At 34.8% G+C, this 27983-nt stretch overlaps 1 protein-coding gene across 2 annotated transcripts in view; it reads left to right on the top strand.

Annotated features, from left to right (window-relative positions):
- The window catches only part of LOC146993273 (uncharacterized), a 74242-nt gene that overhangs the window by 16059 nt on the left and 30200 nt on the right, over positions 1–27983 (top strand). The window contains exon 1 of one of the 2 annotated variants that reach the window (XM_085807475.1): positions 12954–13129. The exons of the other annotated variant lie outside the window; for it this stretch is intronic. Coding sequence (XP_085663601.1) covers positions 13030–13129 — 100 coding nt within the window. The 5' untranslated portion in view covers positions 12954–13029. Of the gene's footprint in view, positions 1–12953; positions 13130–27983 lie in introns of those variants that run through there. 2 annotated transcript variants of the gene reach the window in all.

Below are 27983 nucleotides of genomic sequence, written 5' to 3'. Positions count from 1 at the left end.
TAACTGGTGCTAGACACCTTTCAGTTTATACTGATATTTTTAGGCTCGGCACCTTTCAGTTTATACTGATATTTTTAGACTCGGCTTTGCTGTGTGTAGTTGATTTAGCGTTAGTTTAGCTAAGCAGCCAGTCGTTTTCTATTAAATTACGTTAACCACAAGTGGTGGTGATTTGTGAGTATTAATATGCGCATCTGCTTTAATTTAGTTTAAATAAAAAGATTATTTAAAACCTTCTTGTGCAGTATCTATTCTTCAAGGCATAGGGAGAATTCGCTACTTCGTCTTCTACATAGAGTCTACAGTATATGCTAGCGAAGAGAACACGAAGGCTCTATGGTGTTAATCGAATCTATCACCCGAAATGAACCGAAGATAAATTAAGAAAACTTTGGACTAGAATAAGTCTAAAATATGCAATGAAACGTGATGAAATACATGAAAATGTTGCAATGACTAAATAAACTTGAAAAACACATATCATACTTTTGTTTCTTTTTAATTTAATTTTTCACCAATGAAACAGTTTTATTTTAAGAATTTCGCTTTTAAGGGCGGTTGTATAGTTTATAGTTAGACTTTATCTTACAACATAGTCGGCAGAATGCGTTTTTGATTCTTTATATTTAAAAGATACCTTTTGATTATTTTGAAAACTCTCGATGGGCATTTCAACAACATTAAAGTTAGATTAAACCGCAAATTTGATTCACCAATACTCATTCCCTTTAGCTAACAGGGGATGATTAGCATTTTAGGTGCTTCTATATTTAATGAAGGAATTTTGATAAACTGCGTAACTTTTAATTTCTGCTCATTCCTGTCTAACGTATATTTTCTAACATTACTTTTTAACACTAAAGTTAGCTTTTGACCTAAGAAAGTTTGTAGAGTCATGAGGTCATTTTCTGAAGCATGAGACTTGAAAAATATACAATGCCCTCCTCGGAAAAAGAGCTCTGGACCTCTCAAATACGCATCGAGTATGCTTCCAGTTACACCACGAAGGCATGGGGAAAGGAAAGAGAAAATAACTTATATACTCCGCCTTAACTTTTATATTCCTGCGGATTAGGGGACCCAATCGCCAAATCCTGGCCCTGACGAATTATAGTCCACCACCTTTTTGTTCGGGCGCCATTATAGTGTCATTAGGTTTTTTTTCTCTTTGAAACAGGAGACAAGAAAAATATACAATGTCCTCCCTGGGACTCACCCTGGACCTCTCGAATACGCGTCGAGTATGATTCCAGTTACACCACGAAGGCATGTGGAAAGGAAGGAGAAAATTCTTATAAGTTTATTATGCAATGTTCTTTTTCAGCTCTGGGTAATTGTTCTACAAACGCTTTCAAATTGCTGAAATAAAGTAACAATGAATGTAGACAAGAACATTCTTTATTAGATTAAAAAAATGTGAAAACAACATTATTTATTACTATTTTAACAAAGAAAAAATAAGGTTTACCCAGCCATTTTAATGAAAATAAATTGTTACTCATACAAAGGAATGGATACAAAGAATTAGAAGACAGAGTGATGACTGGAGAGACAGAGGAATAAAAATTATCCGGAGTGTAAAACGTCAAATTAGTTAAGACTAATTTAGAAGAAGGTACGAGAAATAGTTTTAAATTTCAACTTTTCGGAGACTTATAAAAGATGAATTCTAAAAATGCAGATTTTATTCCTATTATGTGTATTTTAACATTCTTCACATTGTGCGGATTTGAAAGGGAAAAGATAATTTTTTTTTTAATTTCACAATGCAGCTGATGAACCTTATTGAAGAATTATATTGAACAGTTTTAATAACCTGCATCTGTTAAAAAGAAACGCTTCTATCAATTTATTTTGCTGCATCAACTAGCTTCGTGTTGAGGGACAAGCAAAATTAAAATATAATTAACACGGAAAACTCAAGATCCGTTTTTGTTGAGGATTACACCCATTAGCAAAATTTTGTTATAGATATAACAAACTGCTTGTTTAATTAAGACACTAATTCAGAAGTCAAACAACAAAAATCAGCGTTAATTTACAAAATTTTCACAGGACTAGTTTCGATGGTTTTACCGAACCATCATCTTCAGCTGCAAAACCGCAAATGAACAAGATAGGAAATAATGTTTAGATAAGATAAGAAAGTCTGGACAAGAATAAGCAAGTGGCGCCATCTGTTGGCGAAACCAGAACTAAAACATAATTTCTCTAAAAGCCGAAGGCAAATTTGGATTGGAATTAGGATCGTTAACTAGAACAGAAAGATTTTTATGAATGTGAAATGCCTCTAGAAAATCCAGTTCTCCAATGGAAGATGTTTTTTGAATAATTTTGGCAGCAGAAAAATTGAAAGTGTGATTTTCGGACCAACAATGTTGAGCAACAGAAGACTTCTGTGTTTCCTTTTTTCTAACATATGCCTCATGTTCTTTGACGCGAAATTTTAAGGCTCTCTTAGTTTGGCCAATGTAAATTAAACCGCACTGGCAAGGAATCCTATAAATACCCCAGGAATTCATATCCGGAATGGGGTCCTTGAGTATAGAAGTTGGAATTTTATTGATGGGAGAGTAAACAACCCGAAAGTTAAATTTCTGCAAAATATGTGCAACTTTATAGCTAATTGATGGAAAGAAGGGAATGACAACAGAATTTTTATAATCTCCTAAAATAAGAGTGTGGCTTTTAGTGTGTTGAGATGAGAATTTTTTAACTGCTTGATTAATAATGTTGGGTGAAAAGCCCCTGTCAATAGCTATTGCTTTTAAATAATTTAGTTCTTCATCAAGGGCTAGTTTGGAGGAGCAAACTTGAAGAGCACGGAAAACATAGGAATAAAATGAAGCTAACTTTTGTTTAGTCGGATGACATGATTTAAAGTGTGGTGGAAGGCAAACCGATGAAGGTTTACGGTAAACTGTAGTACTGAAGTTGGATGTGTTACGTGTGACCATAATGTCGAGAAACGGAAGAGAATTGCAAGTCTCAAGTTCAAAAGTGAACTGAATAGCAGGATTAATAGAATTCATTGTTGAAAGAACTCTATTTAAATCATCTTTATTACCTTCAAACAGGGTAAAAGTATCGTCTACGTAGCGGAACCATGCCGGGAAGTTTAAAGTTTCAAACAATTTTGATTCATAATAATGCATGTAGATATCAGCCAGGATGGGACTGAGGGGGCTTCCCATGGCTAATCCCTCAGTTTGCTTGTAATATTTATTTTGGAAAACAAAATGTGTTTTATGTAACAAAATGTGTTTTAACTGCTTGTTTGTTTATTTATTTCTTTTCCTTTTCCTGTACCTTTGAACAATGCAAGAAATGGTAAGCACATAGTCAGGGATTGATTATGGTCAAGTCCATAATGTTCCAGGTATAAAGACCCAGGTTTTAAGAGATCACCAAATTATCATATAATTCTTCGTAATCCTACTTTTCTTTGGTATAAATAAGGAAGAGGATTGCTGGGGAGTATTAAAGCACACTATGCATACAGCCTCAGACTGTCTTAATCGGGCCCCGCGCAAAGTGATAATTTTTCCAACAAAACTGCATTTCTTCCGAATTCTGCTGCCATCAATGAACGCGCTTCTGCTCTTCCCAAGCAAGCAGTATCAGCGTTTGTAATTGTAAATACAATGATAACGAATGATGAGATTATTTTTCACAATAAAATGTATGATAATAAACACATGATTCACATTAGTGACAAGTACGTTATCACCTAGATTTATTTTTTCTTTGTTTTAGAACATGTTGAGAAGCTAATGATGTCAGTATACGAGGGGTTATGACTTCTTTATTACTGTAATTTCTTTCAGTAATAAAGTATGACAATAAATACTAACCCATAATTAATACCTCTAGCATTACTACTTTCTTAAAGAATAAAAAAGAACGTACTAAAATGTAACTTTAATTTTTCATAAACTTTTATATCCCCTTAGTCGCCAAATCAATACTCCTACCGAGAAAGCATCAATGTATAGCAAAATTTTAAAAGCAGAAAGAAATTATTAGTCATTATATTGTAGAGTCATTAGATTTTTTGATGCTGAAGACTTGAAAAATGTGCAGTGACCTCGCCAGGATTCGAACGTCGGACCTCCCGATTACACGTCGGGTATGTTTTCAGTTACACCACGAAAGCATACAGAACATGCCTTATATACTCTCACTTTTAAAGGACGACTGGAAATTAGGGCACTCTATCACCAAGTCCTGGTGGTGGCCAATTATCATCTACCATCTTTTAGTTCGGACTCCACTTGTAGAGACATTAGGTTTTTTTTTGAAACAGGAGATCTGAAAAATGGGCAACACTTTCGCCGGGACTTCAACCCTGGACTTCTCGAATACGAGTCGAGTGTATTTCCAATTACACCACAAAGGCATGCGGAAAGGAAGGAGAAAATAGCTTATAATGTAACTCAAAATATTAAATTCAGTAAGAAATCTAACTCTAATTTCATTAAAATTAAGGGAACTATTACCTGAAATTGATTTTTATGCACATGTAATTATAGCTGGTAAAATGGTCAATATGGAACAAAAATACATACACTGATGGAGTCGCATAACTGATAGAAGACCACCCATATTACTCAATTCATATAAATTCCCAGCTTCTGACCTTTCTAAAGTTGAAATTCGTATCAAATCTTCATATCATCACGATTGAATTAAAAGGATAGCTGATTTCACGCGTTATTAGATAACTTTTCCCAAGGTTCAGAAAACTAATATTCCATTTTGCCTACCAGTTTCTAAAATAGGAACTGCATCATATCATTTAGCCGAATATCAATTACTACATTTTCTCCTACATTCTTGTTACGTCTTATACATAGATAAATACATCTGTGGCCCGCCAGGCTTCCAGGCTTGGGCCTCTTTTTCTCAGACTATAACGAAGGTTACCAAATGAATATAATAGAGTAAGAATAAATTACAGCCTTTTTATGTTGGAAATTTAAATCACGTTTATAAGAATAGTTTCTCATTTGTATTATCATATTATGGTATCATTGAAGAATCATGTAGCTGCAATTCATAGTCGAACATTATATATATATCAATGGCGGGCACTAGCTATTTTTATGCTTTCGGCACTTCTAAGGCCAGAAATGGTGGTAATTTTATTTTGGAGGCACCTAATAAGCGGCCACCGTTATCTTCTGTGATGGGACAGCCAATTGACATCCATGCCTTCTCCGGGATTCAAACTCGGGCTCTTCGTTATCACAATCGGCTCTCCTAACCACTATACCGTCTGAGAGACAAAATGAAGTATTTTAAGAAAGGCCTTTTTAGGCATTTTTTAAGATTTCTCAAATATCAGTTTTTTTTCGGATTGGCAAATATTATTTATTAATTACTGCTATAATTTTTAGATTAGCACTGGCGTTAAGAATAAATTTAACACTAGTTTATAATAGAATTTAGACAAAAATATACTGCAGAGTAATCATAGTTTTAAATCTAAACCAGAATTTCAACCACCTAACTTTTGATAGGTTTCTGGACTAAGAGGAAAGGTTTTTCTAATGTTGCATAAAGTCGCCCTCTGATAAACAGTTTTATTATTGGATTATATTTTGCTAAATTAAGAAGCGTGCTATTTAATAAAGAAAATCTGTGTATTTAAAATATTATATGTAACAACACAGTTCAAACAAGTAACAAGTTTTGACAAGAAGTTTTGACAAGAAGTTTTTAACAAGAACAAGTTTTGTTCTGGCATAACAGCGTTGAAATTGCTTCTAGAACTGTATCAATTTATAAATATGAAATAAAATTAAAGAAATATATAATATAAAGTTCATTTAGTTATATGTATTACATTTTCGTGTCTGATCGGCATTTTATAAAAGTATTACTGTAAATCCTCGATGAGAAAACTTTTCGTGAAATTGTTAAAGTAAATAAATTCCAAACCGCGAAAGTTTCCCGAATTCTAATTTGCCTCTCTATGATCTCTCAAATTTTACCGTTCTGCCGCTCGATAAAAACCATTACTCTAGCAATAATGAAACAGTCCTTTTTGTTCGACGATTCCCCCCTCCCCTGCCGATTTGCTCAGAAAACGTTTTTCTTGTTTACTAGTTCAAAGAGAAGCATATATTTCCTCAAATCAGCAGTTTCTTTCTAATTTCATGCCGCCGTGTTTGTTAATACCCAAGAGTTTTTAAACAAAAATAAAATTCGGAAAAAAAAGCGGTAGTTTAATACCTTTTGTCGAAATTTACAGCCAAATAGAGAAAAAGCTGTTGGAGAAAGTACACAGATTTACTTCATAAGAACGGATATTTCATAAGAACGGATTTTCTGTTAATATTAAAAATCACTGTTTTGTTACTGTCAGATATTTTCGTGTTTATATATATCAAGGATGTCCAATTATAATCAGTCTGAAAGGCACAACTGCATTTACTTACCAAAAGTAGAGCCACGACTTGAGAAATAAAGCATATTTTCGTATCGAAATTTTAAATTATTCCATTTTCCTGTTATTTTATATTATTATTTTGAGAAAATTCATAATTTTGTATTTTACAAGTTCCATACTCATTCAATGTGACAACAGAGCGCATTTACAAGGACTGGGAATTCACGCCAGTTTCTGTTGCTGAAGTGAAAATATAATAGAGGAAAATCTGTGGGGCAGCTTATGTAGCTATTCTTAGTAAATTTCGAATTGAAGAATATATTTTTACATAAGTAAAGTATATGCATAAATTTTATAGAGAGATAGCCCTCATGTGCTTTAAGCAAATTAAATAATCTAATCTAGTATAGTGCTGATTTTACCGCTGGGGGAATCTAGGCGATCGCCTAGGGGCTTCAAGATACGTTACACGCTTGTTTTACTTACAAAGAAAAGGATGGTCGTTAATACAACTTAAATACAACTTAATTTAAGGTTAAATTTGTAAATATGTATAATTATAAATAGAACTATAGATATGCAGATACAGAAGACAATGCAAAGAGGCGCCTAAATTTTCGTTGCTTCATCTACTCTTACTCCGGCTTTAATATTCGAACCAAACAACGACTTCATTTTCTGACGAAAACGCACAATTGAGAGCAACATACATTCGAATGGAGTCGAAGTCTGGCATTTTTCCTTATTTTAAGAAACATATGATCCCGAAGGCAGCAGAATTCTAGCTCTACGATGAATAGTTGTTTTTCAGTGCTAGATTTTGAAAATATTTTTAAAACATCGCAATCGATTTTTAAACAATGCAACATCGCTTTTTATTTTATCAATGTTTCTGACTCTTTAATTCTGTCGAATTATTCTTTTGCTTAAATTAGCTTGAAAAAAAATTAGCTTAATGTAGAATCCATTCATGTTGCGTTCAAAACCTTAATATTTTAAAGCTGAAAAATCAAATGAAATCGAATCATAATAAGAGCTTGCAGACCTCTCGGTACAGTTTTTTCATCTTTTCAAAGAACTCTGATGGGTTGAACTATTGATACCTATCAAAAATTACTCACAGATAACAAGAGGAATTTTTAATAATTAAGTTTTTATCATTAAGACTAAGTTAGGTTAGTTATTTGAATATAACAAAGGTAGAGTAGAAGTAAAGTGTAGAAGAAAAATTCAACGGGGAAGCTTGACTACAAAAGCTAAGAAAGGTGTATCAAATACTCTCTAACGTCTAGCTCTTGCTAATGGATTATCAAGCCGGTTGTGAGCGGGAAGAAAAGCTTGAGTTTTACGAATAACATGCAAGCTGAGAACACACGTTAATTTCCTCGGTGACCATTTTCATCCCCCATATTTGTTACATTGGTCCGAAAAGAGGATGCAGGTTCTTGTGGTCGCGACTACTGTTAGAATATAATAGCGATAAATGTTTTTGAGTTACTGCATTTCAGCGCTTCCTTTATGCAACGGCTCATTGTTATCTGGAGAGCATTTGATGAATGTAAGCAGTTTATTACCAATTTATTTGCTAGTCCGGTTGTTAACCCCTGATAACTGGAACTAGGAATACCGAATGAGAAGCACATTATATACCAGATTCTATCAACGCAGAATAAATACGGAAAGGTTCTATAAATTTTTAATACATGGTTGAAAAGGCATGCTTTTGGCAAACTTCGTACGTGACGTCATATGCAAGTTTTGAATTTAACACTAATTCAACATAACAAAGATACATTTATTTTTTAAGTTGTGCAATTTTCTTTCAAGAATTGCAGAAAAAAATAAACATGTGACTCCATACAAATATTTATAAATTTAAGATATGAGATGTTAGCGGAAAAAACGAAAATTTCACGAAATATGTAAAGGATTTTGTATAAGCAATGGAGCAGGTATTTAAGGACGATAATACTTCAAATCTTTTACACTTCAGGCTCAAAATATTTTGAAATCAGTTTCAGACAATTTTCGAAAACCGTTTTAGATACATTTTTAAAAGGGAGATTTATCCAGCAAATATTTTTAAGAATATTTTGAAACGAAGTGCATGACTGTTTGATTCAAAGATTTATCCGTAACTTTTCATATCTGAGCAAATACACACATTTAATACATTCGTTTATGGAAATACTGATACTTATAGCGCTTTTCAATAAGAATCAAAATCGATCTCAACTTTTTTTAATGTTAAATTTAAATCATATTTACATAGGTAGAATTGCTGGTAAAGAAGAAATGTACCACTTTTTTCTATCAGTAATAAAAAACGCCGTAGTATGACATTTTAGATTTCCGTTAATTTTTCTGATAATATTAGTTGAAAATAGGCCCCAAAATTTTAGAAATGTCCAGTCGAAACTGATAATTATGTATACATGTGTTCACATACAAAAAAAGGCTAGTTAATTTGTTTTACTATTCATAACTTATATTTTTAAATTAACAGTTTGCGTAGTCAGAATTTAAAGGTTTTGATGAAGTAACTACCATTTCTGTGTATGTATAACGGACGCATGCTTTGATACATATATGTAGATATCAATGCAAAGACATGCGACATGCATTTTATCACTAAGATATTACGTTGTAATGACTTCAATACCTCTCTTAATAAAATTAAATTCTATTTGTCTTTTGTATGTGTAATTTAAATAACTCTACTTTTCTGTCTGCAAAATTGCATTTCACGCTATTCACGTAATTTAATCGTTATTCATTCTGCAAAAAGGGTTTTAATACTGAGTTACAAACGATCTACTATTACCGATTTTTATATTTTTTTATGTTCAATTAAAAAGGGAAATTTGGGCAAATTTAAGAAACCATTATAATTACTTAGTTGATTAATAATTGCTAATAAACGTATTTTTTGAATTCGATATTTCTTAAAAGAATATTCTAATTTGGAAAACAGATCGTCTTATTAGTTTACAATCGAAAATGATACTTTTTTTACTGAAGAAAGGGAATAAAAGAAATATTTTTATTGTATTAATTATGAATGCAACAAACAACTGCGAGTGCATGATATATAAAATTTTTCAGACGTTCTCTTAGAGACAAGATGTTTGAGCTACAAACAAGGAAGACAACTCAAGGGCGAAAATCTCCTCAGTCTCGAATCTCATGAACGGGCTGGCTGCATAGGCGTTTTCATGGTTTTCCCCAAGTGCAACGTGTATAGGAGCAAGTTTCCCTTAGGAAGTCCTCCACGAAGGCATCCCTTCCCTTGGGCAGATAGCTTTCGAGGCTTCGGCATAATCACATCAACCAAAACCTTTTTCTTTCAAAAGAGTCATTTATAGGATATTCATCTGAAACATTTTAACTTCTTTTCAATTCAAATGAATGTGTTTAGTAGAAGACGGCCGCGCAGTGATAAACTCGGATTCGAAATTCGAGAGCTGAATAAGCTTTGGACTTTCGTGAGAGTAGCTTCTTTGTGGAATACATCTAATCGAAGACATTCAGGAGGTGTGTAAGCAACTCTCAGATTTCATCTCCCGGTGATTTATCAATAAAAACTGGGATAAAATTATCAGATAGACCTCGTAAGCTTTAAATACAACCTTATTATTAATGTGAGTCTAATACAACCTTATTATTAATGTGAGGAATCTTCATTTTAAGAGACGATATACTCTCCTTTGTTGCGCTGTTTTAAGGGGCATTTTAAAAAATCTTAAACAATGCTATGAAAATGGAAAAAAAATGGAAAAAAAAGGGGATTCCGAAATATATTCGGGAATGAATTAAATAAATTAAGCTTTCAAACTCGAAAACTCAAAATCTTTTAAATGCGCGTGTTCAAGAATTCCCATTTTACAAATTACCGAAAGAAGTTTATTGTCTTCATGTCTGTAATTCATAGGAATGATCTGAACAGATGTTATCTAAATAAAGGTTAGCAAATCGGAGAAAATTAAAGGCACTTGCGATCTTCAGAAAGAAATATCTCCAATTTCCCTTTGGGATACTTTACATAACTAGCTCCCAGAACATACTTTACGCGCAATGCACAAATATTGTGCTGTTTATGTAATTCCTTCCGCTAACGTTCATAAAAAGCGCATATCCAATTAAATAAAAAATTTAAAAAAATTATATTTTCCCTTTTTTTTTAATCCCAAAAGTAATCTCGAACCGGGATTTTGCTTCCGCTCAGTCTAAACGGCGATTTCCTTTTCAAATTGTTGCCAATAGATATTATCGCCTGAATTGTTTTTAAAGAAATTAAATAATGAAAAATCTGCATGTATGTATATACGTTCCTAGCAATGTGAGAAAACTACGGTATCTAGAGCCATCAAATTTTCAATGACGTAGTCCTCCACTCGAACATGTGCACTTGCAAGCCCTAATTTTGAATTTCGAATTTAACATTTCCTATTTTATAAAAATTTAATGAATTTTGAATTAAGAAAATCAACGATTTGGAAGCGAGAAGGGAGAGTATTGTACGGAATGAAACATTTTTATTTCCAGCTCGCGAGACTGTCTATCGGAAATTCTAAAGATATGCTTTTTTTAAATATTTTGTGATTTTGCTTTTGAGTTCAATTTTATATGGCGTTAGGGCGAAGAAAATGATATTTAATGAGTAAAGTTAAGCAAAAAACGTTAATAATAAAAGGACAAAAAAGGTTTTGCAATCTAACTTACTAAGAAAACTGAACATTGATATGATGAACCGAGAAAAGACGGAAAAATAAACATAAAAATTACATTTTAAAATAAAATTAATCTGAATTAAGAAAAAGTAAAAAAATCTGATTTAATCTGATCCAAAGGGGCCTTTTTTTAATCTTTTGTGTGTTACCTATTATATTAAATATCATGCTCTTCACACTTAAACCATAAAATTGAATTCAACAGCAATATCGCAAAATACTTTTAAAATGAGAACATCTTTAGAATTTCCGATACACAGTGTCGCGAGCTTGAGATATTTTTTTTTCCAGTACAGTGCTTCCATTCGCCGAGTTTGTTATTCAAAAATTCTTTAATGTGCGACAAAATAGGAAATTAGGAAATAGATAATAAACAAATTCCAAATTTCAAATTAGGGCTTCCAGATGCCCCTATTCGGTGGAGGATTACGTTATTCTAAATTTGATGGCTCGAGATACTGTTCTTTTATTCATAGTGCCAGAAACATACATACATTTATGCAGATTCTCCATTATTTAATTTCTTTAAATATAATACAGGGCTGTAACGTTTGGTGGCAACAGTTTGAAAAGTGAATCAACTTAGAAAGTGAATCGATGCACAATGCCGAACTGAAATTAATAGCTTTTCTGACCTAGCGCTCCTTTGGACTAAAAATGTATGCCAGCACTTAGCACTGTGTAAAGAAATTATGTCATTTCGGAGCAGAAGACGTGAAGAGCAAGTGGTCGACAAGCCGTGGTCGCTGGGACTCGAATACGCGCCTAGTGTGCTCACTATTACACCACGAAGGCATGCTAAGAGGGTGGAAGAAATACCTTATATACTTCCCCCTTTTAAAGGGCAACTGGAGATTAAGGGTCCCAATCGCCAAATCCTGTGGTGGAGAATCATCATCCGCCACCTTTTTTAGTTCAGGCGCCACTGTAGAGACATTAGGTTATTTCGAACCAGGAGACATGAAAAATGAGCAATGTCCTCCCCGGAACTCGATCCTCGGACCTCTCGAATACGCGCCGAGTGTGCTGACCATTACACCACGAATGCATGCTAAGAAGGCGGGAGAAATATCTTATAACTGCATCGGGAATTCTAAACATATGCTGCTGTTAAAATGTTTGTAATTTTCCTATTGAATTGTATATGACGTAAGTGCAAAGAAAATGAAGCTTAATAATAAAGCTAAAAAGACAAAAAGAAATGACAGGGGTGAGCAAGAGCAGACTGGTGCGTTGCATGCTCAACAAGAGCGTAAAAACTTAACAAATCCATTTGGCTATCATTAAAATCTGAAACCTTTCAGATTTTTTGGAGGGGGGACAGAGTGACTAGATATAAAAGTGGGAAATTCTTTACAAAGTGTGATAAACGCAGTTTTGGAAGGAAGAATTTTTATTTTCTTCCAATCATCAAATGGGAAAACATAGTATTTCAAAATTAACAAAGACTAGAAATAATAAATAATAACCTCTTCACGGTTAAAATATAAATAAGCACAAGCAGTTGATATATATATATATATATATATATATATTCACACACGCGCACACGATATAAAACTTCTCGAAATAGATGGGAGCTTCGCCGCTCCTAATGAAATCTTGGAACCGCAGAGTGGTTTCCATTTCGCCGTAAGCCAATTCAACGAGGTCCGCCACTTTTCCTTACCTGGCTTAGTGCCCCCTTGGTACGTATTAATTTCAATTTTCAGCATCCTCCATCGAATGAGATTGCGTTGGGGGTGTGGGAGGGGAGAAAGAAAACGTCGCTGCTCACGTGACATAACAAGACGTATAAATCGCCTGTTTTACCCCCAAGTATTCCCACTTCCTATTCATCCGGCGTTCGGAACCGAGTCCAGCTTCCGGTTCAGGGGGAAAAAAGTTTTTGACCTTTGATCAAGTATGTGTGGACGAAATCGAATTTCAAAATTAGAAAATTTATCGGCTTATTTCAAAATAATGTTGCGAGCTGCGTGCGTTTGCTTTTTGTTGCTGTCAAACGGTAAGTGAATTTTAATCTCACCAATGAAATCTAATTTTAAATTATTGTTAAACTGAACGCGCTTGACGCAAATATTTAGCAAATGCTGATAAATTGGCTTATATCTCTAAAACTTTGCCTAAAACACTTTATTGCTGAAATATAGAGAAATTTCGAGTTGGAAAAACTCTTTGAAAAAACCTGATCCTCTGCAAAGAGAAAAAAATGTGACGCCAGTAACTTAAGTAATACTTCTTTTACTTTTTAAGGTACAAATTAACTCGTAAGTAATTTGCTGCGATATTTATTCCCAAACGTATCTAATCCTGAAATGCAATTTTATTTTACACCTAACTGCGATAATTTATTCTACAGTATATTTTATTCTTTGCAGATAAACTGACTTTCCTTGGAAAAAAAAAATATATGAAAAATATGGGGGCAACGAATTTTTGCCGAATCCTATATTACGATTTATTGAAATGCACTTTTTTGAATGTGTACTTGATTTTGTAGCCAGGACATACCACAGCTAACTAACATTCATTTCTAATTTTTTTGTTTTCTTTTTTTAAACTCTGCAGTGAACTGAGCTCTGGCACTTCTTCATCTTACATCTCAATGACGTAAAATGAGATGTTTCTGTCTTATGTCTGAGAAGTGCTTAGTATTACTGAAAATTAATCAAACAGGAAATGTCTCCAAATTAAAGCTAAATCAGTAACTATCACCTAGGATATCTCACAAATCTGTTAGCTGTAATATTAAATATATTTTTTAAGGTATAGCTGAAAGAGAAATTAATTTTAAATCTACAAGGATTCTATAACATTTATAACCTGATAACTTAGTTTCATGTTCTACTCTAAAACTGTTGTAAGCTTTTGTTCTGTAACACTGAAATAAAAAATGTACACAGTGATCGTATTAAAAGAGATGAAGTGACACTTAAAAGCAGGTCCATCTTCTTGAAGTAGTCCCCCGTCTTAAAGCTTATGATTTGATTATAGGACGGTGCAATGAGTTGTTACGTCTTATAAAACTTACCTCATCTGCAATATAAACGAAAAAAGTAATATTACCTTCTGAATGCCAACTTTCGGCGTCTCTGCGCATGTACTATCACCCTTTTACCGAGTGATTGCATTTACATTGTTAGTTTAAAATTAAACAAAATTCCAATTCAGACCGACGTTGGTTTTAGAAAAAATTTGTACATTTTGAAGGATACTTAAGAGAGGTTCTTCTTCTTCAAAGAGCAAAAATATCCTGCAGAATAAAATAATCAAATATTCTGAGGAACATGTTCACCTTTAAAGAAAAGGATCCCAGTATTAGTTTTCCTCAAAATTCAAAAGTTCTTTCTTTAACATAAGGTTGAATTTGCCTAATTTTAAATTTAGATGATATTAAAATAAATTTATTGGCTTCTCTTCCATACATCATTGACAACTTCGTAACGTACGAGGATGGTTAAAAAGAAATTTTGTCGGTTTTCTCCTGTATGTAACATATACTACAAAAGCCAATTACCAGCCACTTCAAAGATAAAGCAACTGGCCCTAGACAAATAGTCTTTCCATCGTGTAAAATGAACAGCTCTTTATGCCTTCCTTATTACCTCATTATTCCTCAAGCAATGTTCGTTTTCAGCCTTGGCATGCCTTCGTAGTGTAATGGCCAGCACTATCGGCGCGTAATCGAGAGGTCCTAGGTTCGAGTCCCGGCGATGGCATTGCTCATTTTTCATGTCTCCTGCTTCGAAATAACCTAATGTCTCTACAACTCCATTAAGATAAGTATTGCAGCGTATTTTATTAATATGTCTATATAAACTAGTGAAATGTTTTGTTCTTTCTGTGAAGCTCTACCTAAACTATGACATCACAATATTTTCTTGACTGAACTAAACAATATTTGAAAACAAGGGTAATTAGTAACAGTTACCTGGCATGAACAATGCGACCATAAAAAATGATAAAAGGTAAATATAATTACTTAGAATACTGCATTACAACAATAAGAATTCACTGGTTGGTTGATTTTAATTAAAACAAATCACGCGAGGGGTAACTGCTTAAGAGAAGGAATGCCTTAATGAAGGCCTTTCTGAGCTTAATTGGTTTAAATTCACGTCACACCTGGAGAGAAACACGAAAACACAATGCAGTCAGCCCGTTCGACGGGAATAGATCCCCGAAAGAATTACCACTGTCAGCGGCTTTTTCATATCCGCCACTGGTGGGCACATGTTGATTCGATAATTGAATACTTAATGCCATAGATAACTCATATCATTACTTGATTATCAGATACTTGATAAAAATAACTTTGCGTAATTTACTTGCAAAAAAGAGAAAAGATTAAAGTAGTAGGACAAATAATTAAAAGATTAAAAATTCTCGCTGATTGCAGTGTCATTGCAACACAATCCAACTTCCATGGGTATCATCGTAACAGCAGAACATCAATAAAGTTGAACTGTATTCCAAGAAAATTGCTGCTTTAAAAATTTTAAATTTTTGCTTGTTTGAACTAATTTTTATACTGAACCTCTTCATTTATTTGTTGGATAACAATAGGAGTAATGAACTGAAGTAACGAAACGCTTCAAAAGCTAGAACAATACTTTAATTTTTCTCTAAAAGGACGTACTGTTAAGTTTTAACTTGGGAAATGCTTCAACAAAGTTCACTTTGCTAAGGTTTCCTCGATAGTATATAATACCTTAAACCCAATTTCACACATTGAGTAAATGGTGGCAAAAACTTTATATAAATTCGTTGTTAAGTTTTGTCAGACATCCGTAGCAAACATGTTTAAATTTCTCAATATCGTTTTTAGCTGCGAGATACATGCATTCCGTTATACTTACGAAGTTCTCGGTTTAATTTCATCTCATAAACTAAATATACACTTATGAATATTATGAATATATCCTTAGCTTATATGAGATAAATTAAATTTGTGTATTACGTAACTTAATTCGACTCAAAAGGAGACTGTTGTCACAACATGCTGTCCAGTTTCTTCATAAATTAAAAACAAAACAAAAACAGAAAAAAAAGAGAGGAAGACTAAAGTTCATTTAAGTAATTCAGTCTATTTACGTATATAACATTAGAGCTTACAGAATGAGAGATTCGAGTTCGAGCTTACAAGAATGAGAGATTCGAGTTTTATTACATGCTTTATTGCGTCATCTAGCAAAACAATCTTTAGTATTTAAAAATCATCATCTGAGATGGAAGAGTTTTCAGCATCCAATAAAAAAGACGAGGTGTAAAGTCATTCAGCTCAGAAATTGAAAGAAGTTATGAAAATTATTTTTTGTCTGTTTAATTCAAATTAGAAGACCGAAAGTCTGCAAGCAGAAATGTTGCTGGTCCTTGCATCATTCGAGGGAGGCATTACAAAACAAAAAATGTTAACATCTATGAAATCATATATTACATATACTATGTAGCTTACACTGGTGTGCAAAAATTAAGGACGAGACGGTTTTTTTCAATATAACTTTGTACAAAAGTTTTCCAAATCAACACATTTAATACCGTAAGATCCCCGATACGTAAGGACATGAGTAATGTAAGCAACACTTACTAAAAGAGAAATCAGAGGGATAAAAAGAAACTTTATTGAAAAAGTAGCATGGAACCCAATGCGACTGAAGGCCGAAACATCCCTGTGATGGGTGTCCAGCAAGAAACATCCGGTCTTTAATAGGGGATATGATCTCCCCTGACTGCCAGGCAGGTTTCACAGCGTCTGCCCATGCTGAGAATGAGGGTGTCAATGAGTTGTTGAGGCATTGCTGCCCATTCGTCTTGCAGCGCCAATCGAAGCTCCGGAATCGTTACTGGTGGTAAGGTACGAGCTGCCAAGCGTCTGCCTAGAAAATCCCATACATGCTCGATGGGATTGAGATCCGGAGATCGTGCCGGCCAATCCATACGTTCAATATCCTCACTCTCTAAGAGCTGTTCGGAAGCTACTGTGCGATGACATGGTGCATTGTCGTCCATGAAAAGGAACTGCGGACCCATAGCGCCTCTAAAAAGACGCACATATGGATGAAGAATCTCGTTACAATAACGGGTCCCGTTGACTGAACCTGCGTCGAAGATGTGAAGGTCTGTACGACTACCAAGCATGATGCCTCCCCAAACGAGAACACCGCGACCTCCCTACCTGTCCCTTTCAATGATGTTCGAGGGATGATTGCGGCTTCCCCGCTCTCTCCAGATGAGTAAGCGATGAGAATCGCTACTCAGACTGAATCTGCTCTCATCTGTAGAGTACTCGTCGCCATTCATTGTCTCTCCAATTCCGGTGTTCCCGGCACCACAGAGAACGTCTTCTCCGATGGGCAGGCGTTAGAGGTATACACCGTACAGGGCATCGTGCAAACAGACCACCACCGTGCAGTCTTCTGGCCACAGTAAAACGCGATATCGGTCGTCCAGTCGCCTGTGTCGTGTGTCTAGCGATTTCTCCCGCTGTCTGCCGCCTGTTTCTTCTGGCCTGTAAGGCAGTATACCGGTCATCTGCGGATGTGGTTACTCGTGGACGACCACTACTAAACCCCCGGATAGCTGTTCCTGTAGTTTGAAATTGTCTCCAAAGTCATGAAACGATGCTGTGAGCAATTCCGAACTCTGAAGCCACACTTGTCACACTGCGGCCTTCCTCCAACTTCCCAGTGATTCGACCTCGGGTAAAAGCATCCAGATGTCGTCTAACAGATTGATTATTCGCCATTTCTCGCTGAGGCAGCAACTCGGTGTGATTTTAACTGCTATACAGAGTGCAATCTCTTTGCCAGAAATACTGATCTTACACCGACAACATGCTTTATACTACTCAGACACTCCCCCATTACGTCTACCTGCATATCTGCGCATGTGCTACCGGACATCACCTTACTTAATCTCCTGATTGGTCTTTCTGTCCGCTCTGCCTCTTCGTTCAGCTGATATGTTCATTTTTCGACTTCGTCCTTAATTTTTGCACACCAGTGTATTTTACGGAATATATGTGCTAAATTGATGATATTTGCTTGAGGCAGATAAAGCGACGTGTTTCTTTCTTGCAGAGCATTTTAATCATCAGACCGGAGTGATTCACATTTTAATCGTGAAACGCCGAATAATGTTGAATCTTGGAAAATAAATTTTAGGGTTTCAGGTTATTCAGGCTTAAGAAATGTTAAAAGTAAATTAAGGAAACGAAAGCATTTTTGAATTAGCCATGTCTCCTGAAATATATTTTTTCTTTTATTTTCTTAAAAAGCTTTTCAGTGCAAAACCCTATTTTTCTTCTGAACCCTATTTTTCTTCTGACTTCTGAATTCGCTATTTTTATTCCATATTTAAGCATCTAAAACAACTCAAAATAAAAATGATGTATTTTATGCTAGTTGGAGGGCAAATTTACAAATAAAAGACAAAAATATTTTTTAAAAACCTTTTTTTAACTAATAAAGAAAACTCTATGCCAAGCAAAAATGAAAAATTTACAGAGAACTGAAGAACTTAGTTTATGCATGCTGCTGAATTCTGAATGTGAACATCATCCATTTCTGGATGTTACCAGAAAAAAAAAGATGAAGCTTTAAAATAATAACCTCATTTTACTTGATTAAATCGTAACATGCTATATAAAAGCTAGGGATTGGGTACAAGAATCGTCAAATTTTTCGATGCCTGAAAGAGATTGTAGATTCGGAAGTTCGAATCTTTTCCTATTTTTAATCATTCGGATCTTTCAAATCCTGATCCCCGAAAATTGTGAAACCTTTTAATGCTTATAAATCGAAACTTTAGAAAAATTAGTTTTATTGAAGTAAAATTATTCATTAAAAAATAGAACTTGAATATTCTAATTTTAATGTTGCCTCGATAACCAGTGTCATCTCACGGCGGTCATGAGAACCATGCTGCAAATATACTTTAATTATATATATATCTAGAAATACTTTAGCAGTGTTTATCTACAGGGTCTTTGCGAGTGAAATGGCCGTTGAATGACATCAGGTTTCTACTGATTGCAGAACAAAGCATGCGCTGAGGTTTGTGCAAATTTTTTATTTCATAAGACAATATTACACATAGCTAATACAACTGCTGATTTGTTTTATTCACCTGGCAGTAAACATTGAAAACTATTAAGTCGATTAGAGCCCGAACAATTAATGTTGCATTAAATTTAGGAGTGCAAGCTGGGAAATTATTCAGAGGGTATCATAAAAACCATCAAGAATACGCTCAGGGGAGGAACAACTAATGAGAGTTCAAATAGTTGTTGCTTTTCATGCTTTCCCTCAGAAGATTTGAACTACAAATCGAACCCTATGCCCATTGTCTTTCCTCCAATGTTTCAAATGTATTAAAGGATTTAATCAAATCAGATCCATAACAAATTATATGACCAGATCGTTATTTATCGGGACCCTAATTGTACACTTTTTAACTGTTTCGCGGCACTTGACAACAATAGGAAAAGTCAGGAAGCTCTACAAAAGGCCTCATAAAATCACTAATGAAAACAAAATACGGTGTTTGGAAGCGTGCCCATTCCTTTTAAAGACGAGTAAAGAATGGTTCCACTAATAAATTGTGATTGTGGATGGGAAGTGAATATTCTAAGACAATCGTATACTTTCATTGCAGTGGTTGGAAGCAAAAGTTCCAGGCAGAAAGTACCTTTGGATCCAAAGATGGTATTATTTACTGTATGGTGGCCTATGTGGGTCTAATTCACTACTCATTTCTTCTATGAGAGGGGGGAAATGATAAATGAAATTCAATAATCTATAGAAGTACGGCGAATGCATGACTAATTGCCCCATAAGTTACCAGCATTTGTGAATAGACATGGGGTCCTCTTGCTTCAAGATAACGCCGTGCCACAAACGGCAGTATCAACCATACAGCAAACCAACAATTTGAGGTACAAAATTATATCTCCTCCTCTATACTCTCTTGACATTTCTCAGCAGCTTACCTGTTTTTTCCGCCAATTTTTTTCCAATAAATGCTTTCCAAACGACGCATTAATTTATCGGGAATTGGAGAAGCTCATAGTTTTCATTTGAATAATTTTACAAGTGTGGTGCAAATAGCCTTGTCATATTTTGATAATAACGCATTCATGCTGCTGGAGATTGCTTTGACTAAACGGATATACTTTTCATTTTTATTTTCTCTCTTTTCAATCGCCATTTCTTTTATAACAACCCAATACATTAACTCTTGAAATAATCCTCCCATTTCTGAGCTCTCTTTGATTAAAACAATGTGGAAAGTTTAAAATAAAAACATTGAACTTACTCCAGTATTTTCTCTTTTAAATTATGTTGAGAAAATATTTAAGAATTTTATTTACGGATTCTCAGTTCTTCTTTGTTCAGTATAATTCTGGTTTTTATATATATACATACATACATATATATATATATATATATATAAATTGCATTTTAAAACATTTTTTTAAGAAACCAAGTTTATGCTAAGTGAAACGGACTTAGCATGCAATATATTTGACGGATTTCCAGTAGAAATATTATGAAGAAAACAATGCAAGGGCGAAATATAGACAATAAGAAAAAAGTAAAGAATAGCAATTCCTTCCTCCAAATTAATAAATTCGTTGAAGAATGTCTCCACGAATTTGAGGAAAACGGTATATTTTAACGAATCCTAAAAATCAAGTATCGCTAAGATTCTAGCCGTGACCGAGTTTCCATTCTACAGAACTGTAGACAAAGTCTTAAAATTCTACGTCCTATGGCTTTCTTTACAGGACAGAGCAAAATGTGAAATTTAAGTGTGATAAAAGTGTATGTGTGTGAAGGAAGGAAATCTAGAATTTAGTAACATTTATTGTTAAAATAGGTCGCAAAAGAATAATTACTGTGCTGTAAAACTGAATTTAAACTTTAATTTACTTTTCATTTACTTACAAATTAGCCTGAACTAGAATTTTCTCTCGTCATTTTATGTTAGAGGTGTTTAGGATTTTTTTAACAGATTTTTGTGTCATTTACAGATTTTTTATCATTACCAAACAAGACAATTTGTATGACTTTATTAACTTTTCAGTAAGGAAAATACAGCAACATCCGGATTAAATGAGATTGCAGCTCCTTCGGATACATGACTAATTCGGGTACTTGGGGTCTTTTTCTCTTGAAGAGTGAATGTACATTTACTGCTAGTAATAAAATTTAAACTTTTTGTTAATCACACTTTGCTTCAGCAATGATTATACAATCCTAAAATTACTTTGTTGTTCTGCAAAATAAAAAACTACCTTCGCTTTAAATATCAAACACGTATTTTGCGATAAAACTAAACGAAGGAATAATTTTTTAAATGCTGGAATATATGGCTTGCTTCTATTTCGATTAAACCACGGCAATTAATTTTTGTATACATAGACAACAAAATCCAAACACATAATTTTACCTTTGTTGCAGAGGACGGTTTAGTGGTTAGCAAAAGTTAAATGCTAGTGCGAACTCCATGGAACTGTTTCGAATCCCACCTAAAACTTGGTTATTTATGTGTGCTCTCCTCCCCATCATTCACTGATAACATGTTTGCTATCTTAGCAGAGGAATGTGACGCCCAGCTAATCTGCGCTCCTTGAGCATGAGCAAAAGATTAATTTTTACAAACTGCCGTATAAGGTATTTCTCCCACTTTCCTAGCGTCCTTCGTGATGTAGCGGTTCTGCACGCTGGGCCGGTATTCCAGAGGTCCGCGGTTCGATTCCCGGCGAAGGCGTTGTTAATTTTTTCATCTCTCTGGCTTCCAAAAAATCCTAATGTCTCTGCAGCCTATGGTTAAGAACCATCAACGTCCACATCATAGTAATAATAAAAGTAGCTAGCAGAATTAGAAAATAATAGATGACCGAGATGAGAGGAATGAGATGATGATATGAGGAAGACAACAGAACTTGTGAAAGTTTAAGGAGGAAAAGGTGAACGTTTAAGAGTATCAAACGTTTAGACAATCTAACAGTAATAGCGCGGTTCGTATGAGTCTAACGCCTAAGCCCTGTTAGGAAGAATACAGATATTTTTGGATTTTATTACTTTATTGATAATTTTGGTTTTATCAAGTTTCATTGATACATATTTAAATGGTCTTGCAGAATAAATATTTTAATGAATCTGTTCTTCGATTTATTCGCACGAACGGAAATACATAAAAACATTCAGAGAAACAAATATTGTAGACAATAAGAAATAAATAGAATTTAATAAGTATACTTCCCAATACAAACTAATGTTAATTTCGGACTTTTTTGCTTCCTGTGCGAGGTTTTAGAGAGAGGCTAACTTTTAATATTGTCTCACAAAAACGTCGAAGAATTTTCTGCAGTATTTCTAGTAATGCGATATTTTGAAGGCTGGCGTCAAAGGCGATGCGGCTGCATAGGGCAGAGATATTTAGGAAAAGCAAATTTTTGGAGACACTGGGCGGCAGAATTTAGGAGCTACTGAGACAACAGATGTAGGCTGAAATCCTCTCGCCGAGCCTGATATCTTGCCTGTTCAGCAGTTGTTATTTCAAAGAAAATTTAAAACCTCTTATCGGAAGTTTAAGACTAATAACAATATAGTTTAGCAATTTTTAATTTAAATGCCCTCATCATCGATGCCCTCTTACCCGGAGATAGGAATCATCACTTATTAGGTAAAATAGTATTCCTTCTTAGGTGAAATATTATTATTTACAGTCAGACATGTCTTGACAACGAATTTTGTTCAGCTCGCTGTGTCTGTAAATTGTTCCGCTGAAAATTACCTGTAGAGATATTAGGTTATTTTGAAGCCGGAGTGATGAAAAAGGAGCAACGCCTTCGCCAGGAATCGAACCACGAATCTCTGGATTACGAGCCCAGCATGCAGACCACTACACCACGAAGGTTCGCTAAGAAGGCGGGAGAAATACCTTATATACTCCCTCTTTTAAAGGGCGACTGGGGTTTTTTTAGGGGACCCAATCGCCAAATCCTGGGTGGGGAGAATCATCATCGACCACCCTTTTAGTTCAGGCGCCACTGTAGAGATATTAGGTATTTTTCGAAGCAGGAAAGATGAACAATTTGCAACACCTTCACCGGGAATCGAACCATGGAACACTGGAGTACACGCCCAGCATGCAGACCACAACACCACGAAGGCATGCTAAAAGGGCGGGGGGAAATACCTTATAGACCCTTGCGAGGAAGACCACTACACCACGAAAGCATGCTAAGAGGGCGGGGGAAATATTTTATAGACCCTTGCGAGGAAGATCTATCAGTCTTAAACCAGTCAATATTTTTAAATAATCCATATATCAATCTTTTCATCTAACAATAAAAATTAATAAAAAAGAGCTGCTGAAATGCTATAGATAAGTAAATATTATATATTATCTGCAATGAAAATTATTTAAAAGTTGCTAATCTAAGAGTAAATAATTTGATATCTTTATTTCAAACCATAACTTGAAAATTTGATGAAATTTGATGTAGCGATTTCGATAAAATAACGGAAAGTTTTGCATCAATTAGAATATTATAAATTTGATAATCAGGTAAGCAGAATACAAAATATTATAATTGATTCTATTCAATTAGAAATGCATAAAGATGAGAAAATTACTCGCCAAATCGAGGTAAACTGACTGCTGAAAATTATACGTGTATATTTGACAACAGAGTGCTGCTTTGTTGACTTAATGCTGCCAAAGTGTTTCGGAAAGTTCGCCTATAATGATGGATATCTTCACAATTAATATTTTTTGCGGATTATCTGTAGGTGATTAGGAGTTAATTTTAAGTGCTGTCGGTTTTTTTTTTTTTTTTTTTTTTTTCTTCAAAGTTGGTATATCTTCTTATGAAAGAGATAATTTCTTTGCATCTTTATAATATCCAAAATGAAATACACCGTACTCATTCCGTAAAAATAAACTGTGAACATGTTGCTAAAGTCGGCGTCCGATAATGTCGTTTGAGTCGGGTTTGCGTGTACCGACTTTCAGAAGTCGTTTATTGCCTGGAGTCAAAAATCTACCAATTTCTTTGAGGTCAGATTTCACGCGATTTATGTTTGTCACATAAATGCCAGTTAAATCAGCAGCAAAAGTAACAATTGCGTTACCGGATTTATTAGGAAAACGCTCCCGTAATTTGACAAAAACATTCATAACTATAGTCTTAGCGGAACTGTGTAGTGGTTTTCCAGCCTTACGAGGTTTTGAAATTATACACACATGGCATAGGTGATGACAGTTGTTTTTTTCTCCTAATCAGTGAAGGAATGAATGCTTTAATTGCTTTCTTCATCGAGAGTAGGGTTTCTAGAATTTGCAATTTCGCCGACAGTACCAAGAAAGGGGATGTCTTTCTATTGGTCATCTAATAATTGACACGATATTAGTAAATTTTTAAACAAAAAGCTCCACGCAAAATAATCTAGCGTTTCACTCATTTCTTTTCCTTCTATTCTCTTTGCTCAACAGTATTTATATTTCATAACGTAATTTTTACAATATGACATCGCGAAATGGCATAATTGTATGTTGTGACTTATCTCGCTTGTTTGACAGTAACATCAGAACAAGCCCACGAAATTTATCGTGGCAAGGAGAGCAAGATTGCGCCTGTTGTTGGCAAGACTCTTGAGCACGTTATAAGTGACAGTACGACTTCGCTCAGTTCCGCCCCCAATTTTGATGGTGAGCACTCCGGGAGGACAGATCCGAGGGTCTCCCACCCCTCTTCCCTATCATCAACCTCTCAAGAAGACTTTCGGCTCGCCACATATTTAGAGTGCCCCTCTGCCGCACGGACACTATACATTTACAAACATCCATGCCTTCTCCAGGATTCGAGCCCGGGTCCTTCGCAACAGCAGTAGGCTCTCCTGATCAGTATACCGTCTGGGTGGCTAGAACTATATTCTACGGTGGAAGCATACGCTTTCTACTACATCCTTGTTCTCAACTTAGGTTGACTGTAGCATAGACACGTCGAAGTATGTAGACCCTTCGCGACAGATTTGGAATCTTCTGAAAGATCTTGTGGAAAGCGTATATAGTGTTGACAGCTCAGTTCAGGCAGTCGGTTATAATCTAAGTTTACTGAGATTAAACTTAACGCTTCATATAAATAAACAGTTATATAAATTATTTCATGTAATATAAGTTAGTGCTATATTGCTTCTGGTTTGTTGTCTTTGATAAACAGTTTTGTAATTTTTTGCTTTCATATCTTTGGTGATGGGCCAATTTTTGAACAACAGTAAACGTAATAGTGCAGATGAAGAAAGTATGTTTTCAACTAGTGGCATAACTGTGAAGAAACGAAAATAGCATAAATATGATTACGGGTATAGAGTTTGGTTTTACGCCAACAGAAATGAAAGGCTGAAGAGAAACCAAAATGTGTATTATGCATGAAGTAAATCGAAATGCTGTTTAGAAGCTAATCACTATAGCATAGTTGGAAAACTTCGTGGATTTTTTTTTTTTTTTTGGCCAGGAAATTAAAAGAACTGAACAAAAAAAAAACAACAACAAAAGAAAAAAAATGCATTTTTTAAGAATGCATCAATACCAAACAGCGCTCTGCTAGCATCTTGCAAGGTGGCTTGCAGAATCGTGAACTGTAAAAAGCCTCATACCATCGCAGAAGAACTTATTCTACCGACTGCTGTAAATATGGTGAACATCATGTTTGATGAGTCTGTTGGAAAGCTGGCTTTTAAAGTGCCTTTGTCCAATAACACAATTATTCGAAGAATTCAACATATGGAGGAGAATATCAATGATAAATTAATCGAAAAAAGTCGAATTTGGATTGCAGCTAGATGAAACTATGGATAATAATAAGGATGCTCATTTGATATGCTATGTATAACTTATATATGGTCATAATATTAAAGAGCTTCCCAACCGTGATAGTGCTTAGTGACGCTGACTGCCGTACCGAAGGCATGGATGGATGTATATGTATAGTGTCTGTGCGGCATGGGAGCACTCTTAAATATTCAGCGAACAGAAAGTCCTCTCGAGAGGTTGGTGTTAGAGAAAGAGGGTTGAGAGACCCTCGCACCCGTCTCCCCGGGAAGCTCTTCATCAAAATTGGGGCAGGACTGAGCAAAGTCGTACTATCACCTGTATGGTGTTCAAGGCTGTTGCCAAAAGAGAGGCGCAGTCTTGCACTCTTGTCACGATTAAATTCGTGGGCTTGTTCTGATGTTACTGTCAGACAAGTGAGGTAAATCACAGCAACAACAACATATTAAAAGAGACCTTTTGTTTTGTAAAAATATCACTGCAAGAGAGAAGGCTCAGGACTTGTTCAAGATTCTTGATACATTCATATTTGAAAATAATTTGAATTTTCCTAGGTGCATTGGTGTCTCTACTGGAGCTGGCTCCATGTCTGGCTGCTGTGGAGGATTACAATCACTTATTTGAAGCAAATCACCAGATGCATTGTAGACCCATTGTATTATTTACAGAAAAGCATCCGTGTCCATCAGAGACCTTTACTAAATCAGGTGTTAGAATGTGCGGTGAATGTGGTGACTTTTATAAACTTCCTCCATTGAAAGAAAGGCGCTTTATAAAAATCTGTGTGAGGATATGGGAGCCAAACACTCATCTTTTTTTGTACTATAGCAGTGCACGATAGCTCTCTCGTGGTAATGTTTTATGACATACCTTTGAATTGCGGAAAGAAATTTTTATTTTCCTTAAAGAGGAAGAATACAAAGATGTAGAAGATATTGCTGATAACGATTTTTTAATAAAACTGGCATATTTATGCAACATTGTAAAAGCAGAATTTCCTTAATCTCTCTCTGCAGGGAAAAAACATGCACTTTTTGAAGTCAACGGGAAAACCCAAAACTATGGAGAGGAAATTTGAATGAAGATGCAAGCGAAGATTGTTTTTTAATGTTGCAACAATTTTTGCATATTTATGCAACTTTTTGAAAGCAAAATTTCCTTAATCTCTCTCTGCAGGGAAAAAACACCCTTTGAAGTCAACGGAAAAAATTCTATGGAGAGGAAATTTGAATGAAGATGCATATGAAGATTATTTTTTAATGTTGCAGCAATTTTTAACGGAAAATGAACTTGATCTTTCTCAAGATTTAAAAACAATGTTTGAAGGGCACTTATCACAGCTAAATATCGGGTTTGAGAAGTACTTCCAAAATAAAAATTTCGATAGGTTTGCATGGATTCAAGACCCATTTAACGTTAGTGGCTCTGTCGAAATTTACTTTCTGCGGAAGAAGGGAATCTTATAGAGTTATTTTGCGTTAACAGTTTGAAAGCTTTGGCAGCATGGGATTGAAAGAACTTTTGATTTCAAACAAAAATGAATATCCCCTTCTAAGTGATTAGGCTTAGCGGATTTTAATTCCCTTTTCGGCGTCTTATTTGTGCGAAGATGGGCTTTTGGCGGCCGCTGTGATAAAAAGCAAGTGCATAGCAAAAACTCAACGTGGAAAAGGAAATGAGGGGGGCCGTGCTCAGTTTAATGCCACGGCTAGAGAAAATGTGCAGTGATTTACAGCTTATCTATCACATTAATAATTAACAGGTGCCGCGGCTCGGAAAAGTTTGAATCCATTGCAGTAAACCCTTGCCAAATGCCAGGGTTACGTCATTAATACATTGCGCGTTCGGCAAAGTTAACTTCCAATAGAAAAAAATGTGTTAGGTATAATTTATATTAAGAAGGTATGTATAGTTTAAACAATCTTAACTATTGTTGTAATTAAAAAGGAAAAACGGTAATTGAATGGTAATTGAAAGGATTAATATTACTGCTTAATAAGTACGTGATATATATA

The sequence above is a fragment of the Stegodyphus dumicola genome, chromosome X1, assembly GCF_044657685.1.
Source record: "Stegodyphus dumicola isolate Sdum_Otavi_A_Nest chromosome X1, ASM4465768v1".
Taxonomy (NCBI): Eukaryota; Metazoa; Arthropoda; class Arachnida; order Araneae; family Eresidae; genus Stegodyphus; species Stegodyphus dumicola.
The sequence above is the reverse complement of the archived record's forward strand: the minus strand, read 5'-3'. Positions and strand labels throughout refer to the sequence as shown.